The 18129-nt window shown below is 42.8% G+C and overlaps 1 protein-coding gene across 1 annotated transcript in view; it reads right to left on the bottom strand.

Annotated features, from left to right (window-relative positions):
• The window catches only part of Antxr1 (ANTXR cell adhesion molecule 1), a 206607-nt gene that overhangs the window by 31058 nt on the left and 157420 nt on the right, over nucleotides 1-18129 (bottom strand). Inside the window, 1 exon segment of the mRNA XM_033764479.1 lies at nucleotides 14258-14338. Coding sequence (XP_033620370.1) covers nucleotides 14258-14338 — 81 coding nt within the window.

Genomic DNA, 18129 nt, shown 5'->3' with positions numbered 1-18129 from the left:
TTTCAAAAAGCACTGATTAGGTGAAGAGCCGGTCTATCTTCCACTTAGGCACTCACCACTCAGATGTGAAGCCCTACAAATAGGTGCTGTCCTTCAGTGAAGTGTAGCTGGGGACCAGGTGCACCTCCCGGGAACGCCTTTGGCTGATCCTAAAGAAAAACCTCATAGGTCTTTTGTCCATGAAGTACTCAAGGCTGCTTTCCCTGGGCTTTTCCTTTACCTATGTACTCAAGGCTGCTTTCCCTGGGCTTTTCCTTTACCTATGCTTAGCAAAAGCACTGCCTGGTTTTCTCTCCTCTCCTCTTTCCTCCTTGGTGTTCCCACTTTTCTTTCTTCCTGCTTCTCCTCTTCTTAACAGAGAACTTATTTCATGCCTTCTGTGTGCCAGGCCTCAGAGACAGACAGGGAGAGACACCAGCTATCAAAGGCCAAATGGGTGTGTCATAAAGCAGCGCTGCAATGGCACAGAGTGGATGACCTCTCCAAGTCCTAGAAGGGACAAGCAGAGCTTTCTAGAGAAGACAGTTTGAGTTACAATGAGAGGAGAGAAAGGAAGGATAATCTGAGCTCGGGATACATGAGGCATGTAGGTGGAAACAAGTCTTGGGGGAAGTTTGCCTTGTGCAGGACTCCTGAGAGACAGGTGGGGTCTGATTGACTATGGAAAGCACCAGAGAAAATGCTACTTAACTCAGCATTTCCCAGTGAACATTATTCCCAAGTGACGCTCTATAAAAACAAATCAGTAATTTCTATGTTTAGGAAATGTTGCATAATATATCCCCCTCGGAAGATATCTAATGCACATCAGTTTGTTAAAGCACCTTTGAAGCTCTGCAGAGAAAATACAAAGTGCTTTGCATTGTTAAGTGCATCATTTCCCAAACTTATTTGACACCTATGAACAGCTGTAGCGTAAATGTTCCATAAAACACATCTTGTGTGGGCAGGCAGTGGGAGCCTGGAGTATTCAGAGGGAGTGTAGTTCCTTGATGTGCAGGAGTAAACATTGTCTCGCGTCAGAGAGAGGTGGGTGTGGAGTGCACGCAGATGTGCCTAACACCTGCTGCCACGCGGATCCCCTCTGTGTTTCTGGGACAGAACCACTGGCTGTGCTGGTAAGTGAAGAAGGGTGAGTTCTCATTCCAGAGCAGTGAGAGCATTTATTGCCCTTCCGTGTTAATGAGGCTGAGAGAACATGCCAAGAGAACACGTTCACTTCTTGGAGAGGGAGCGGCATATCCACATGCATGCACATGTAAACTTTTGCTGATTAGCAACCTGTTTTGATCTCAGACCCTCCTTGTTTGCTTTGTTTAGCTGAAGCCCGAGAGCTTCCTGTAAGGAAAAGCTTCAGTCACACCTCCTTTCTGAAGTCTTTGCAGATATCCCTGGCCTCCAGCTGGCCCTTCCACTCAAGATCTCTCTCTGTATCATAGTTTCCCCAGCAAACAACCATTTTATGGCACATTACCTTGTTCTTAAAAACACTTTTCTTCCCCTTCCCCCTTTTCAGGAGTGCCTACCCCATGCTATGCCTCGGTGCTTGGTACGTTGGCTGATAATTGGCACATATGACGCTGTCCTCTGCTTTTTTTGGTTTTCAGATAGCAGTAGGGCAAATGAACATGCAAACAGCTCATCTTCCTGCCAGCCAAAATGAGACTGAAAGACGGAATCCCTTTGCTTTTTTTTTTTTCCCCCCACAGGAGCAATTTTGGAATATGCCAAAGCTTCATTATTTCTCATGGATATGTTTCTAAAAGTCAAAGGAACAATTAAGAGGACAACGAGTTAACAAAGGCAAAGGGGTGATAAACAATGACAATCTGTCTGACTTTCGTTCTGCTTTCTGGGAATTATTATGGAATGAATGAGCCCAGGAAAGAGCATTTGGCGAAAGACACTACAGGAGGAGAAGGAGATACAGGGACAATCTGCTGTAAGGAGAGTCAAGGCCTCCAGGGCGTCAGCCTCCTTGGCTTTCTCTCCACAGTGTTGCAGCATCTTTCCACTCCTGGCAATATCCACTAGGTCCGCTAGACCTCCACCGCCACTACCATATGTCTCACTCAGGACTGCTACTCCAACCTGCCAGGCTCCACGCTACCCTCCTTACAACCTTCCCACTGTGCCAGTGTCAAGGGCAGTCTTTGCAGCATGTGAATTAGCTCGTCTCTCTTCTAGCTCCTACAGTCTAGAAGCTCTCATGTTACACCCCAAGTAAAATCCGGATACCTTTTCCTGGTTTATGAGCCCTGCCCACCGTGGCCTTTGTCTTCTCCTTGGACCCCGCTACCTGCCTGTCTCCACTCCTCTTGACCTGCTCTGGCCTCCGTGTTCCTCTGGCATGCTAAGCTCTTTTGGGCCTGGCAGGCTTTGCCCTAGCTCTTTACCTTGATGGGACCATCTCCCTCTTGTCATCCTTTCTTTAAAGAGGACTTTTCTAATTGTAAAGTCTAGACAGCTATATCCTTCCTCCTTGCTACTCCATTTAATGCTTAGTGTGACACTAAGTGTATCAGGTCCACAAAATAGACACGGTTGGAGGAGTCAAGGTCTGTATGAAATCACGTCAGTCTCCATTCTCACACACTGCCGTGGAGGCTGGTCCTCAGGATCAGTGGTGTCCAGTAGAAGCACTGGGACACACAGATGGTTTTAACTTTTCTAATAGCTACCTTTGTAAAATGTAAAAAGAAACAGGTGAAATTAATTTTAATAATATATCTTATTTAATGCAGTATATCCTCCTGATATATTCATCTTTGAAAATGCAGAATGTATTTTGCCTTTCTAGTTCATGTCATTTTTCACTTCCCATATTTAGGTGGTAGTGTCTAGTGGTTGCTTCTTTTGGACAGTCAGCTCTAGATTTTATTTTTGAGGTACTTGGGATCTAAAAACATCTTTTGCCACTTGTAGGAGTAAAAAGAGAAGTCATACATTTTAAAAACGTAAGTCTATTTGTAATCCCCCAAGTTGCCTCGTGTGATACTACACAGAAAGGAACAAGCCCTAGTTATCTCTTTCAATAACTGATTCAGAGACCAAAAGAAACAAATATGACACTGGGTTTCTGTCACAGAAATACTTTTATCTTCAGAGCTCCACAGATTTGTGAAGACATTAAAATTGTATTGGAATCTCAACCTCGCGCCTCCTCCTTCCTCCCTCCCTTCCTCTCTCCCCATTTCCCCTTCTCCCTTCTCCATCTCTCCCTCTGTCCCTACCTGTCTAGCTACAGCATCTTCTTGAACTGCTAGCTAGGAACAACTCATTTAAAACTAAATCCTGTTTCTCTCCTCTAACCCTAGTGTTCCTAGGGAAAATTTATGAGAAATTTTGCTCCTTCATGGAGGAACAGGTTTTACTATTGTTTATGAAATTAAAGAATTTTAATAATGAAACTGATGCCATTCAAACACAATAAAACTTGGAAATGGAGTAAAACAAAACATGATATTAATGGAGTGAGCTTGAGAGAGCATTATTATAAAGTTATCCAGAATTTATGTGTTTCTAAAAATAATAATAATCTATTATCAGCCTAGTCTTGGACATTTTTTGAACATGGATTGGGTGAATTTATTTATAAATGACAAGGTTCAAAACCTGGCTGGAGATGACACTCTAAACGTTGGAGAATTCGGTTTAGCACTGAAGATTGCAGAAATATGCAAGCATTGCAGTGTTTTGGGAAAAAAAAGGGATTTTCACATGGCATATTAGCTCATTTGGAAGATGACACTTCTGTCTTCCACACTTTCTGCCTTCCACAGCAATTGTGATGACTCCTCTGTGGTCTTTCCATTGGTTCCACTTTTATGAGTCGTACCACTAAGAGGGATGGTCATCTATATTCAGTTTTCCAGACTCTGACATTTTGATTTTCCATTACAATTCACCTTTGGTAAGCAGGACAGTATATGGAAAAGCTTACACAAGACTTAATCTCACATCAAGCTTGTAGTATTTGAGTTGGAGCCCAGACTCAAAGCCTAGTTTCAGGTGGTAGAGCCACACCATTTAGTGGAACAACCCAATCCAGAAGTTGAGCGAAACCCAGAAATGGACAGGGGTATAGAGAGGTAGAGGAATGAAATGAATACTCCCGACGCTAACTCTGTCATCACTACAGATTCTGAACATGACTTGCTCTCCAAAGCATTAGCCAAAAATTAAAAATATGGAAAAACTCTAAATATTGCAAATTAATTCCTATAGCATTTGCTTAAAGTGAGACTCGTAAAACCTCAGTCTTTTTAAAAATTAACTTGCTATTTTCAAACAAAGATTTTTAAAAGTAAACGTTATTAATGAATGACAATCACAATAGCAATGGTAACAAAGGAATGGTGTTTTAATAGCCATCCTTCAGCCTCAACTTATCTGGAGGAGTGCTTAGGAGACCTTGTGACCTCTCTCTCCTTATTAAAAAACAGAGAATTTATAAAATGACTCTTTGCTCATTATTAAGATGCAGTTGCCTATGAAGGGAGTATTTAAAATATTTACAAGCAGTGGTGACCTAGGGCTTGCAGAAAAAGCTGTGATCCCTGGGATGAGAAAATGAATCGAGGTGAATTCTCAGTGTTGTGAGGGAAACGTAAAAAAAAAAAAAAAAAAAAAAAGCTGTGGCCCCTTTCCTCAAAAGGCTTTCACCTCTTTCAGGAAGTTAAAAGTCAGTGTTGATTAAAGTTAAAGTGGCTTAAACTTTGTGGCACTAACTGTAAGCACAGAAGGAAGGACAAGCCAGACAATGAGTAGGGAAGAGGACTTCAGCTGAGTCAAAGGATGTGATTAGACCAGAGCGGGGAGAAAGTAAAGCCAGGAGCATGGTATGGTGACTCTCCCCTTCCTCTCGAGGGTCAGCCTGTGCCTTCTCTCCCAGGTCCCTCCTGTGTGAGTCTCACAGGTGCTGCCCCCTCCAGCCAGAAGTCCCTTTCCTCACTTTACAGTCTTCAGATCTCACGCAGAAGGTGCTTGGCTTTGGAAATCTTCCTTGATTCCCAGCCTGGGTTAAACCACTTTGCTGCATACTCCAAGGAACCCCAAACTCCCCCTCACAGTATGTACCACATGGAATTGCAATTTAGTGATCTTTCCTGACTACTGCAATGTACATACCTCAAGAGCCAGAGATTTTCTTGCTTATGCTAAGTCCTGACTACCTAGCCTGCTGCCTGCTGGAGCCAAAGCCCTCTTTGCTGAGCGAATGGGCACACTCTGTCTTAGACATAGTGTTGGTGGTAAGCAGGGAGGCAGGGAGAAGTAGAGTAAGGGAAAACAAGAGAACACTGAGTAATCTGGGAACACAGTACACTGTGCAGGAGAGCAGGCCCATGTGGGAAGGTTTCAGCACTTATGGGCACCTTGAGCAGGGTATGAAAATGGAAAGATGGGAGGTCAAAGAAGAGAAGAGGACAGAAAAGGAGGAGACTGGGTGACAGAGACAAGCTCTGCATTCCAGAGTTGGATCTGGGCCTCTCTTGAGAGCAAGCTTGATCCCAATCTCCCCTTCTCTGGACCTTGGGTGAGGATTCAAGAAGGGTCAGAGAGTGTAGGGTTCTCAGGTTCTAGTTTTGCTACATCCTTTGTGATACTGAAGAGTGAAGAGACCTTATGTGAGCCTCCTCTTTCTTATAAGCAAGAAAAGGGTAAAAGCAAGGCGAACAAATGAGATAAAGTACCTGGGAGTGCTTGGGGGTCTTTCAACATCTTTTAAGACTTCCACTTTCTTACTTCTAAAATGAAGGGACTGGGATTGTGAGGAGATGCCAGCCACGCCCCTCTTGGGATAGGGGTGCGGTTCATCAGGTTGAGGTGAGATGTTGTGGAAATGCTATGAGAAGATGGATATGTGTGTATGGTCCACAGCAGACTGGCTTTTCCCCACACTGTGACTTTGTGAAGTGCATCTATTTTACAATCCATGATTCAACCTAATACTTTCAGGCCAGAACAGAATTTCCCATCAGCCTGAGTTCTAGTGATTCTCAATTGGGACCCATCACAGAATTATAGGATATCCCTAAAGATGATAATTTCCAATGTCATCAGCTGAAGGAATAGTCCACAGAAGCCAAGTGGCTGGACATAAACATCTTGTTTGGACAAAGTATCAAACTTTCTAAAATGTTGTGGACGTGGGTAAAATTTTGACCCCAGAGCCAAATCCAGTTTTTCTCAATCCTGATTCTGGTTGGAAGGGAAAAATATGAGGTCAGAGAATTTGAGCAAGAGTGCTTTATTACCCAGCCCTGTCTTATCCAGCCTCTAGCATTTATTTCTCTCCTGTTTGCTATTAGCAACTTGACATCAGGACTTGAATTTCTGTTGTTGCAGCTGCCTGGGAGATAAGGCAATTTGAAGTTGAAAGTCCTTAGAGAAGTTACAAAATGATGATGAGGAGGACGGGAGGGAAAGAAGTATGTGTGAATGTGAATGTACACGGATGTGGGAAAAGGAGAGTTTGATTATGGGGATTGGAAGTGAGGGAGAGAAGCAGAAAAGACTCAGTTATGTCAATTATCTTCACACTCGGAGACCCTTCCAACTATGGAAGGAAGTTGGTACAAGAAAAATAGTCACAAGATGGTATATTTTGTAGCACCAATTTTGGATTTGATTTTTCTAAAAAGCAGTTAACTTTGTAGATTTTGGCTAGAATTTGGTTTTTGCTGTGGATAGAGGGTGTTTTGAACTTGTTCCTTTCAAATTCAGTAAAGTAAGCCAAGAATTCTAAGTACTCATCCCCCATTCCAATGAGACAATGAAGTAAAGGTTTCCAAGGGTGAGAGCCGAATGAGTACTACTGAGAATTCAAACATCCACAGAAGATGCTGTGCCAAAATAAATCGCACCCTCTAGGAATATTTCCTATAATTTGTTTTTGCCTTTCCTTTGTCTTAAATGACCCATTTTTTACAAAAGTTTATAAAAGGTCAAATCAGTGGCCAGCAAACTGAACTTCCTTTCAGATCTGTTGGGGGCCTTATTAGTCTGCTGTCAGACAGATAGAAATTCTGAGGATCTCTGCTTATTCCAGGCCAATGTGTCATCTGTTGTGTAAAAATATTGACCTTTTCATAATGACTTCACTTTTTACATAACTTGGTTCTTTTCATTACTGCTGTTTTGAACACAAGAAAATAATTCTGAGAAAAAATTTTTCATACATGTTCAAGTGCAGCTAAAATTCTCTGAAATTAATTGCTTTCTCTGAAGAAAATGAACTCCCATTTATTGGAATGAGTCACATGTGCTTTTGTTGAATCTAGACAACATCATGTTTCCTAGGTAAGTGGAGACACTCACTCTGAAGGTTCAATGGGCTTCCCAGGGGTGGCTGACTTCTTCCTGCCTTCGGGAGCTGTGTCTCCAGCTGCCCTAGTCCTCCACTGTCTTCATGGAGACAGAAGCCATCAAAGGGTGCCCTCAGCCTCCAGTTCTTTTGCCTATACCCAAGCTCTGCCACTCACATCACAAAAAAGACAGACACTTCTGGGCCTGAGATCCTTTACCCTCTTCTCCTTTGGCTCCTGCACCCTATCCATGAGCTTTTCTGTTCAACCCCTTCCTCTTCCGGGTCTGTCACAAATATTCATCGCACTCAGGCTGATCACACGTAGGTTCTCCCATCTAAATTTGATGAAGCACCTTTTCCTCAACTCCAGATTCCCTCCAGCTACTGTTTAGCTTCCCTCTTGTTCTCTTCTTCCTGAAGTGAAAATTTCCTTCTTCTCACATCATTCCACGGCGGCTGGGATTCCAAGGTTGTGGAGATCTCCTTCACACTAATATCCTCAGACAGCTGCTCTCCATGTGCATCTTCATTTTCCATCACCTGACCCTACTGATTCGACCCTTCCCCATGATGCACCATTTTCCTGAACCTTCCATGACTCCAGACTCTCCTGTTGCCACTTCTCTGGTGAGCCCTTCCTAGTCTCTTTCTTGCACCCCTCTTACTTTCCCAACCCCATTTAAAGGATATAACCCTTGGAGTGTGAGGCTTAACCTGTTTCTCCTTTCTCTCTCCATTCTGCCCAGTTTCCTGTCTATTCACATTAGTCTCAGCTGTTATGGGGATTACTCCCAGGTCTGGACTTCTATCTCAGAACTCTCTGGGGAGCAGAACTGGTTGAAGTTTATGGGTGTTCAGGGCACAGTATTTAATGAGACACTTCCTCCTAGGTCCCTGCAGGGGCTGGCCCTATACTAGTCTGACCCTGGAAGTGAGCATATCCCCTGAGTTCCTAGGTGCTTTACACACCTCACCATGGTCCTGGCCTGCTCCTGGTCATCTGTTTGATGTCCAACAGGCACCACCAACTCTCTGCCCTCCCAAAGGTCTCCTTTCCTATGAATGGAAACATGGCCAGCTCACTTAGGTGAGACTGGTGCCCTCCTGATATTTGCCTATCCCATCCTCCACACCCAAGCGAGTATCACATCAGCAACTGTTTCCTCAGTATCTCTCTCTCTCTCGCTTTCTTTTCTTTTCTTTTTTGAGACAGGGTCTCCCTATGTAGTTGAGACTGACCCAGAACTCACTATGTAGCCCAGTCTGGTCTCGAACACACAGCAATCCTCCTGCCTCGGCCTCCTCAGTATCTCGTGCATTCAGACTCTGTCCTCCTCACATCATCTATCACTGTCACCACATCCAGACCCATTCAGTGCGATCTTGCTAAAACACACCGTGACAAGCTCCTGATTTTTGCATGTAGTAGTCTTTGCTTCCCGGAGTGGGATCCCTTGACCAGTAGTACTCCATGTGCCTCCCTGTCTTTCCTCTCCCTACCTGGTACTCTGTTGTCTTCCATGCCACACCTGGCATCTCTTGAAGGAATCACAGCCTCATGTGCATGTCTTTGCTCAAGGTTCTCTCTCACTAGACTACCCTCCCTCTGTTTTGGTCTCGGCTTAGATGTCACTCTGAGAAGCCTCTTTTAACTCTACAGCTGATGAAATTCCTTCCTAGGAGCAGCCCTCACACCTCATTGTGCTCAGAGCCATCACAGAGCCTTTCCCATGGGATGTACTTGGGGACTGTTCTGTTTGGCCCTGCTGTTATTCTCAGCGGAACACCCAGCATTAACACAGTGCTCAGCTCATTACAAGTGTTCTGCATGGATCTCTCAAATGAGTGAAGGAGTTAGAGAATCCTCTGCATGGACATACAAGTCTGGAAGTCTTAAACTCATATCTCAGATCCACCTCTGACCAGTTGTATGTCCTTACAAAAGTGAAGAAGGTTACCTCAGCCTGGGATTTAGCTCAGTGGTTCTGGTGCCTGCCTTGCAAGCGCAAGGATCTGAGTTCCATCCCTAGTGCCAAAAAAAAAAAAAACAATCTTTCCTGACATTAGTTTTTGCTCTGTCAAATGGAGACAGTAGTACCCTAAATTACCACAAGTGGGTTTGTGCTTCTGCAATCATTTGCAGAATTTGTTAATTCAGTGCTTGAACCTTGCCTTATCCACACCATACACTAAACTCTTGGCAGCCAGAATTGAGTGCCCATGTAAGAAATGGTTTCTAATGGGAGTGCAGCAGATGTTTGATTGTTTTAGGGAAGGTAGCCAAAACAAGCTTTTAAAGTTGGCAGTAAAAAAAGAGAAAGAAAAAAAGAAAGAAGGAAAAGGAAAGTGTAAGAGGAAAGAGGAAATGCAGGGCATGTGAAAGAGGATAAAGAGAGAGAAACAGAATGAAGATGCTTCCCTTGAGGTCTGCTTATGCTGCAGGGGCTTCTCTGTTGGAAAGAACTAGGCTGAGGATGCTTTCCTGGGAGATAACCTGTCTAGGCCATTCTAGTCTCTGGGACATTAGGGAGACATGGTACCCATGTGACTGGCTTTGTTCCCTAATTGGAAACAGCTGTGCAGAAGGCAGCTCTGGAATGGAACTCTGGTAGAGGATTTCACAACCTCTGGGGCTGGACTTCAGATGGGCCTCAAACATTGTTTATGTGTATTTTGTGTGTGTTTCCTCTGGTCTCTTCTGATTGTGAGGGACCCAGCCTTGCAAAATAAGCTCAGAGTGCCTGAGTGTTTTGTGAGCAGATAGAAATGGATTGCACCAGCCTCTTGATGCCTGGCCAGAGATCAACCAAGAAGCTGCAAACAAAACAAAACAAAACAAAACAAAACAAAACAAAACAAAACACACAGTGGGCCACCTAGGAGCAAGTGAAGGTACTGGAGTTCATCTTAGTGGGGAAAGACTGGGCAGGCTTAGGCCAGCTGATAGATTGATCAGATTCCTTCCAGTAAAAACATAACGCAAAGCTCTATTTTCTTTTTTCTGTCTTCTTTACCCAAGCAGCAACAATAATAGCAGCCAGAATCTAAGTTAGTCATCTTCTTGGGAAGAAAAAGACTGTTCAAAGCACATGAAGATGGCAATTGTCTATTTTCCTTATGCCTATGAGGTGCTTGAGTCACCTTTAAATTGTTTCAGGAAAGAAAGATAAGATGCTGTCTGCATGTAAAATAGGGGCTTGGACCTGCTCACAGGTTCTCAGCCCTGGGTGCTCATTAGAATCACTGGGCAGTTTCTAAAATCCTGATGCCTGCACTTCATCCCGGGGAGTTAAATAGAACCTTCAGTGTAGGACCCAGTTATCTGTGCTTTAAAGCTAGGTTAGAAATCACTAGATTCCATGAACTGCGATTTCCAAATTTCCTTATCTTTCTGTACTTGAAATTCACAATCTAGGAACAGATGGGAGGGGCTTTTCTACAACTCACTGGGGCTGGATATTTAGATTTAAGCTAAACTAGTTATTCTCCAATTGTATGCTCAGTGGAAAAATACAGGGAAGCAATGACTTGGCGGTCAAATACTTATGAACATATTGACTTAGAACCTAAACTGTTAGGGTTAGAGGGGCTTGATTTGTCATCTTGGTCAATTTATCTCACTGGTTCTTTAAAGTGTGGTGCCCAGGAACGGGCAACACTCAGGGATATGCTAATTCCCAGGCCCACCCCAAATCAGAAACTGAGGGTGGACCCTATGTTCTGTGTTCTAACAAGCCTTCTAGGTGGCTCTTCTGATGCCCAAGTTTCAGAACCACTGACCTGCTTAGATGAAATCTGTTCCCTTGGGGATTCAACCTGCAGTGCTAGTTCTGCTCACTGTATGGACCCAGAGTAAATCCAAGTCACCTTCTACACTTCAAAGAATAAATACAAGGTATTGTTTCAGTTTGTTATGGCATTGTTCTCTATGGTTTCTAGTTTAATATAATTAGAACTTCTACTTTATTATGACAAAGGACACCATAGGTTTAGTGAACTTTTAGATTTTAGGATCAGATATGTTTCTGGTTTGCTAATTAGGAGGTTTCTTTTGGCATCTTTTCTTTTATGTCAGCAGGGATTTCTTGGCACACTCCAAAGAACAATGGGATTGTGAGCCCACCCCAAGCAGGTAAGAGGAAGACCGGTGACAGCAGACAAAAGCCTATTTCCTGCTGTCATCCAATTCATGTTTTCCCTGATTCAGGGTGTGGATAGCTCTGAGCAGGTGGGGCACCAATCTGAGGGAAGGACAGTGTCTCTGGGCTCTGGCCTCCGGCAACCCACTGCTCTGGGGCTGGAGGAGTCAGGCCTTTCAGGAGCTCCAGAGGCCTTGTTGGTGGGCTTTACCTGCTGCTGGAGTGTGTTAGCTGGGAGAAGGATGGAGCAGGCAGGAACTAAGGTGGAAGAACTGCCAGGTTTCTGTGAGGTCAACATATGTTTGAAGCAAATCAAAATGTAACTGAGAGTGTAACTGGTGGTTTTTGTTTTTGTTTTGTCTTAAAGGAAAAATCCAGAACCTGTGACTCTTGTTCACGAGCACATGTCTGGATGTAGTCATGTTGAGTTTATGGAAAATGTGGTCAGCCTCATAAATCAGGGCTGAGGAATTCTTACAGTCAATACTGGGCAAGACGTGCAGGTCTATAGTGAGTCTGCTAAGGGTACGCATAACAAAACAGAGGAAGTATGTGGCCCAGGCTCTAAACAGTCCTGCCTACCCATGGATGCCCTTGGAATCCTCTCCTGAGAAGTCACATGACAGCTCTGGATTGCACCTCCTCCCTAATCTGTGACTTCCTGTGTGGCTCCATGTGTACATGGAGAAGTGTGTGGCCATTACCATGACAACAAGGACAACTCTCTGGGTCTGTTTTCTCCCATGTATCATGTAATTTTAGCAGAATTTCTGTAAAGAAAGACCAATATAAACTGGATAGTTGGAATTTGAAATAGCTGAGAATGTATTCAAATGTATCTTAATTCTCACATGTCCTGTATTTCAGATCTTTTATTTTGTGTGATTGGGAGTGGAAGTTCAAGGTGGTACTATGTTTTTCCAAAGCACATGGAACACCTTCATATCCTTAAATGCCAATATAAGTTTTCATTCAGAGTTAGTAAGATATTAAATTTAGGAAATTCCATCAGTTTTTATTCCATTATTCTTGGATTTATACAACCAGCCTTGTGCCATAAACATGAATATAAATAATATTTCTTTCAACCTTTTCTTTTTCTTATACCCCTCCCACTTCTTAGGTTGACTTAATTTATTAATTTGTTTCTGCCAAACTCATCAACTGAGAATGGAACATCAACATAGTTTTAGTGGAGATGTTCTTTAGTTGCTCAGAAGAAAAAGATTTGCACCTTATATCAGTATGTTCTATCTCAAACATAGTACTACTGAATCCTACTTTTTTATTTAAAAAATCTTTTAGATAAGTGTCATGAAAGCTTAAAACTGTCCATTTTCCACAGAAACCAAATACATAATTCAAAAGACCAAATACTTCCCTGAATACTGACTTTATAGCCTGGGTTCATTTCTGTAATCATAACAATTTTTACTTTAAATTTTTCCATGGAAATTCATTCCTGTTGACTTGCACATAAAAAAATTCCATATGCCATAACAGTCAATTTGACCCAACATTTATTTGACTTGATTTCACAGCACACTTACCTGCTGTCCCAGGCACAACTTGAAGCAAGAGCTAGCTGGGTAGTAGTCCCACAAACTATGAAACTTGAGATCACTTTTCCCAGTCACAAATTGCCCTTTGTTACCAGACACAAAGCAAATGCGGTGGCAGGGGCCCGTCTGTCTGGTTCTGCTAGTGTTTGTTAGAAATGTGATGTTGGAGAATGAGCAAGGCAAAGACATAGTGTATCCAATACAACCAATTGCAAATATGGCTTCAATTTTTGCACCAATCATTCATAGACAACAGAAGAGTGATATAGTACCTAATCACAATAATATTTGCCATCGATTGAGAATTAGTCTATGTTCATCACTGGGCCAAATGTTTTACACACATTACCATCTTCTATCAGGCACATGATGGGCTTTTTGCTGTCTACTTTATAAGGACAAAACAGAGAGGTTAGGTGGCTTTCCTGAAGTTTTCCAGCCAGGAAGGAAGTGATATTCAGATCAAAGTCTGACTGATTTGGAAAAAGAACTCTAAATTAGACACCTTTTGCTTTTGGATACATGGTCCTGATTCCCAAAGATGTGAATAGAAAATGCAGGTTGCTGGTAATTGAAGAATTTGATATCATGCCTTGCTCTGCAAAATTGAGGAAGAGCATCTAGCTCTGACAAGACCAAACAGCAGTGTCGCTCTCTGAACCATAACAAATTATTCAATTTGCTTTGTCTGTTTCCTCATTTACAAAAAGTACAGACTTGGGCTAGGTGGCTTCTAAGGTCTTTGTGGGTTCTACGTCCACAATTCCTCCTGATTAGAGACACTGCACATTTAGCTCTGGCTGTTCCTAGACAAATCCTCACCCAAGAGAGATTATCCCCGTACAGTCCTGGATGGCTGGGCTCTACACTTGCTGGAAGATGGTAAGAGCTCTCTGTGGCCCTTAATTCCTTCATCCTGACCTTGTGGTACTGGCATTCTGTTCCTTTCCACTGGGCAGTGTGGCCAAGGACCCCTGGGACTGCCCAAAGTTTGACTCAGCCCTATTCTAGTACTTCCTGTACCTCTAAATTGAGAAGCTCAATATTTTTCTGTGAAAATCCATTTTAGAATCAAATAAAAACTCAAGGTCTTGTGACAAGCCAAATTTTGAAAATTAGTATCTGATTTGTGAAAGCATAAAGTAATAGCTGGATTTGGGTATCTGGAGTTACCATAGCTCAACCAAGACAGAGAGAGAAAGAGAAAAGGGTGTATGTGCGAGTGCGTGTCCATGAAGGAGTCCTACCGTGTCACCAGGCTGTGGCCGCATCACAGACACACGATCATATCCTTTCCTTAGTAGGACCCACAAGGCATCGAGTTTTCCCTGAAAAAGCAAAGGCACCAAGGTTACATATGAAACCAGACCAGGAGCCAACCACTGCACACACACAGAGCTTCTTGTGATTCTTCCACCTTGTGAATAGTACAGCACGGAACAGGGTTGGGACAGGATTAGTGACTAGCAGTCCATAAATATAAAATTCAAGCTTCACAAGTGTAGAAAAGGCACACACAGAGGACCTTGGTGCTCATGAATGGTACACCTGAGACATGAGTGCAGCTCCAAATTTGCAAACAGGAAGTTTATTCAGGCCCTTGGTTTTTGTCCATACAACATTTCTGGGCATATCTTTACACCTCAAGTCAATCCTTTCAACTTTTGCTAATGTTTTTTCTCATCTGGTGCTCAGAGTTCATAAATGAAGATGAAGTGACAATTTCGGGAAAATTGCTTGTCCTCTTGAAAGGACAAAAAGTCAATGAAAGGCCTCTGGGACGCAAACCTCTGGTTGTGCTCTAGGCTCACTCTTCAGCTACAATTTACTATGTAGGCCCAGGCTCCAGAGACAAATAATCAAACACCACAGATGACAGAGAAAAGTGAACACGTTGGTGCCAAGATTTTCACATTTCATGATAAAGGGTACCCCTACAACTGTTCTCTGCTCCCTGGCCCTGATGGATATACTACCTTCTATGGAAAAAAGGACTTTGTAAATGTAGTTAAATTGAGGGTGTTAATAGCTCGGATCATCCAGGTAGGCCCCATGTAACCATACAGGCTGTTCACAGAGGGAGCCAAGAAGGTCAGAGTCAGAGAAGTGCTGACAGAAGCAGAGACAGGAGTTCATCATCTGAAGGACTCAACCCAGTGTGACTGGCTTTGGAGGTGAAAGGAGGCATGGGCCAATGAGAGCAGGCAGCCTCCAGAATCTGGAAACGATAAAGAAATATATTCTTGCCTGAACCTCCAAAAGGAACACAGCCCCCACCAACACCTTGATTTCAGCTGGGTGAGGCCCCGTCTAGGTTTCTGACCTCTAGAACTGTAAGATAATAAATTTGTGTTGTGCTAAGCCTCTAAGTTTGTGGTACTCTGTTTTGGCAACAATAGGAAACCAATACAGCCCTTATCATTCCCTGACATATTTTACGTTTATTGTGCTTATTTGCTGTCTCTGCCCACTGGAATGCCAGCTGCAGGGAAGCTGAACAATCATTGGTTTTGTTTTCTCCTGAGGACAGCATATGGAGCTCAATAGGTGTTTACTTGGTGATGGATGCTTCTAAGTGCTAGGTGCTTTTACATAGGTCTTCTCATTTAATTCTCTCAACAGTCCTGAAAAGTGGCAGGGAGGAAATGGAGGGCCAGAGTGATCAAGCAACTTGACCAAAGGCACACAGCTTGTAAACTGGAGTTGTGATTGGATCCCATGTCTGTCTAAATGGAAAGCTCATACACTTTCTATTACACCATCTGCAGAGTTGTTCTCATGCACTTCTTCTGGCTGTAGTGCTTTCATGCAGAGCCTTGGAACAGGCTGTAGGCTGTAGGCTGCAGCTCTCTAAACTTCATGAGACCAATTTTGTGTGTTGGGATTAGAATTTAAAAAAATAAAACAAGAGAAAGAAACATGTTAGGGGTAATAATACATGGTGAAAGTGAGTATTACTTATTGGAAAACTTTGTTTCAGCTGTGTGTGTATGAGTGTGTGCATGTGTATCTGGGTATACACTGTTCTCTTGAATCTTTGTCAATGTTGTATGGTGTCAGTGAGTTAAACTTTATCTTGCCAAGTGTAGTGTTTCTCAGCTCCTTTGGAATGGAATTCACAAAAGCCTTTGAAAATATTTTGAAATGACTTAGAGTGGTGGATAGAACTACTGCTGTGTTCAGCATGGTTTTCTGCATTAACCAATTTCAACTGTCAGCTAAATGTTTTCCTTTATGGTTCTTTGGGTAAGCATTTATAGTTCAGGATATAACCAGGTGGATTTCCTGGATGAATGTCTTCTCTTCCATCTTCTTCTTCTACTTTTTTTTTTTTTTTAGGAGAATGAACTCCCAGGATTTGGCTTTGTGCATCAGCCTACCCACATCATCATGTGTGTTAATCATACAATTCCTCGACAAATCTGAGGAGCAAGGAGAGGGTACTAAAAATGTGGCTGGTAAAGAAGTATATTAATTCATTCAGCAGAAATTTAAAGCTACATGCACAGCAAAAGAGTAGAAACAGCCTAGATACACCGACACAGGAGAAAGGTAGTAAATTGTCCTCCTTGGCGGCAACATGTCATGGTGCAGAGCTTAAGCAAAAAGTACTGAAGTCAGATAGCCAGAGGCTGTAGTTGGGTTCCCTCATGAAGGGACATGCTGCATGGACATGCTTGGACGTGGCATTTCATCTTCCCAAGACTTACTTTTCTCTTCATTACAATGGTGATAATAGTACTGTCTACACGATAGACTTATAAGATCTAAAACTAAACGTTAAAGTTAGGCTTTTGTCTCAGAGAAAGTATTCATTACATGTTATCTGTGATCATAACAAAGTCATTCAAATGATAATTTGGGTGGTTCTATAGAAAGATTAGCAGAGGACTAGTACAGGTTATAACAATTCATAAATTATATTTTGTAAGACGCATCGGCCCATCTTCTATGTTCTTCAAATCCTTTTCTCCTAGTCCGCAGTTTTATCCCTCTTCATCGTGCCCTATTTGGGCTTCTGCTTCAGTCCCTCCACCAAAACTGATCTTGCTAAGGCCACCCTTGGAGTCTTGATTGCTAGATACTCAGGCATTTATTTCATGGGATCTATTTAAGGGATCTGCTAAGCTGAGCTCTCCCTTCTGGACACAGCCTTGGTCTCTTCCCTCTTGCCTCTCTGGTTAGAACCTTCCATTTCTTTGGCTCCCTTGGGTGAAGTGTTCTCATCTAGTCTCATCACTCACAAATTCTGTCTTCAGCTTGGTTCTCTCTTGATCACAGAGGTGGATGTCCAGTGACCCGTTGAATCTTCATTGTAAGGTTGATGTATGACAGGTAACAAAAGCCAAACATCACAAATGAATGAACTTTCTTCTCCCCAAAGCTGCTCCCCTTTTTGCACAACCTGACACCAGAAAATCACTTTAACCTTTCCTTCTGTCATTTCCTCATGGTCAACACCAAGCACATCTCGGGGATGGTCTCTCTATGGTCACCTCTCCCTGACCAGCTTGGTCCCACCAGCTCTATGGCTCCTGCTTTGTCCCAGGCTCCTGCTTTGGCTTGAGCTTACTCATCCTGTGAAGAGTTTCCCGAGTAGTCTTTTACCTCCAGGTTCCCAGTCCTCTCTCTGTTTAATGATTGATGTCAGCTCTAATGGCTAGCTCAAATGGATGTATTGAAGTCAATAAAATAAACATGAACCATCATACTAACATGAATTTGGGCAAATTACCTCTTTCTGTCTTGGATTTTCCATTTGTAAGTGGGAGGAGTTTCTACTTTTGAGGGTTGTTTATGAGCCACAAACAACTTGTTAGCACTTGTCATTGGCACTTCTGGCCAAGGCAAGACTGGTTTAATTGTATCCTAGATGTTATGAGTTCTACTGATCCAAAATGAACCCAAAGTTCCTGATCTGTGACACAGAAAACAATCTAAGTAATCTACAAAGCTCTTTTGACTCTTCTATCAGGTAGCTTTTAAGGGAAAAGTTAAAGAAAGCTTTAGAGGACTGGGGATTTAGCTCAGTGGTTCTGCTGCCTGCCTTGCAAGTGCAAGGTCCAAGTTCTATCCCTGGTACCAAAAAAAAAAAAAAAAAAAAAAAAGAAAAAAAAAA

The sequence above is a fragment of the Fukomys damarensis genome, unplaced genomic scaffold (assembly GCF_012274545.1).
Source record: "Fukomys damarensis isolate Sample0158 unplaced genomic scaffold, DMR_v1.0_HiC HiC_scaffold_2, whole genome shotgun sequence".
Taxonomy (NCBI): domain Eukaryota; kingdom Metazoa; phylum Chordata; class Mammalia; order Rodentia; family Bathyergidae; genus Fukomys; species Fukomys damarensis.
This window is presented reverse-complemented; position numbering and strand designations above follow the sequence as displayed.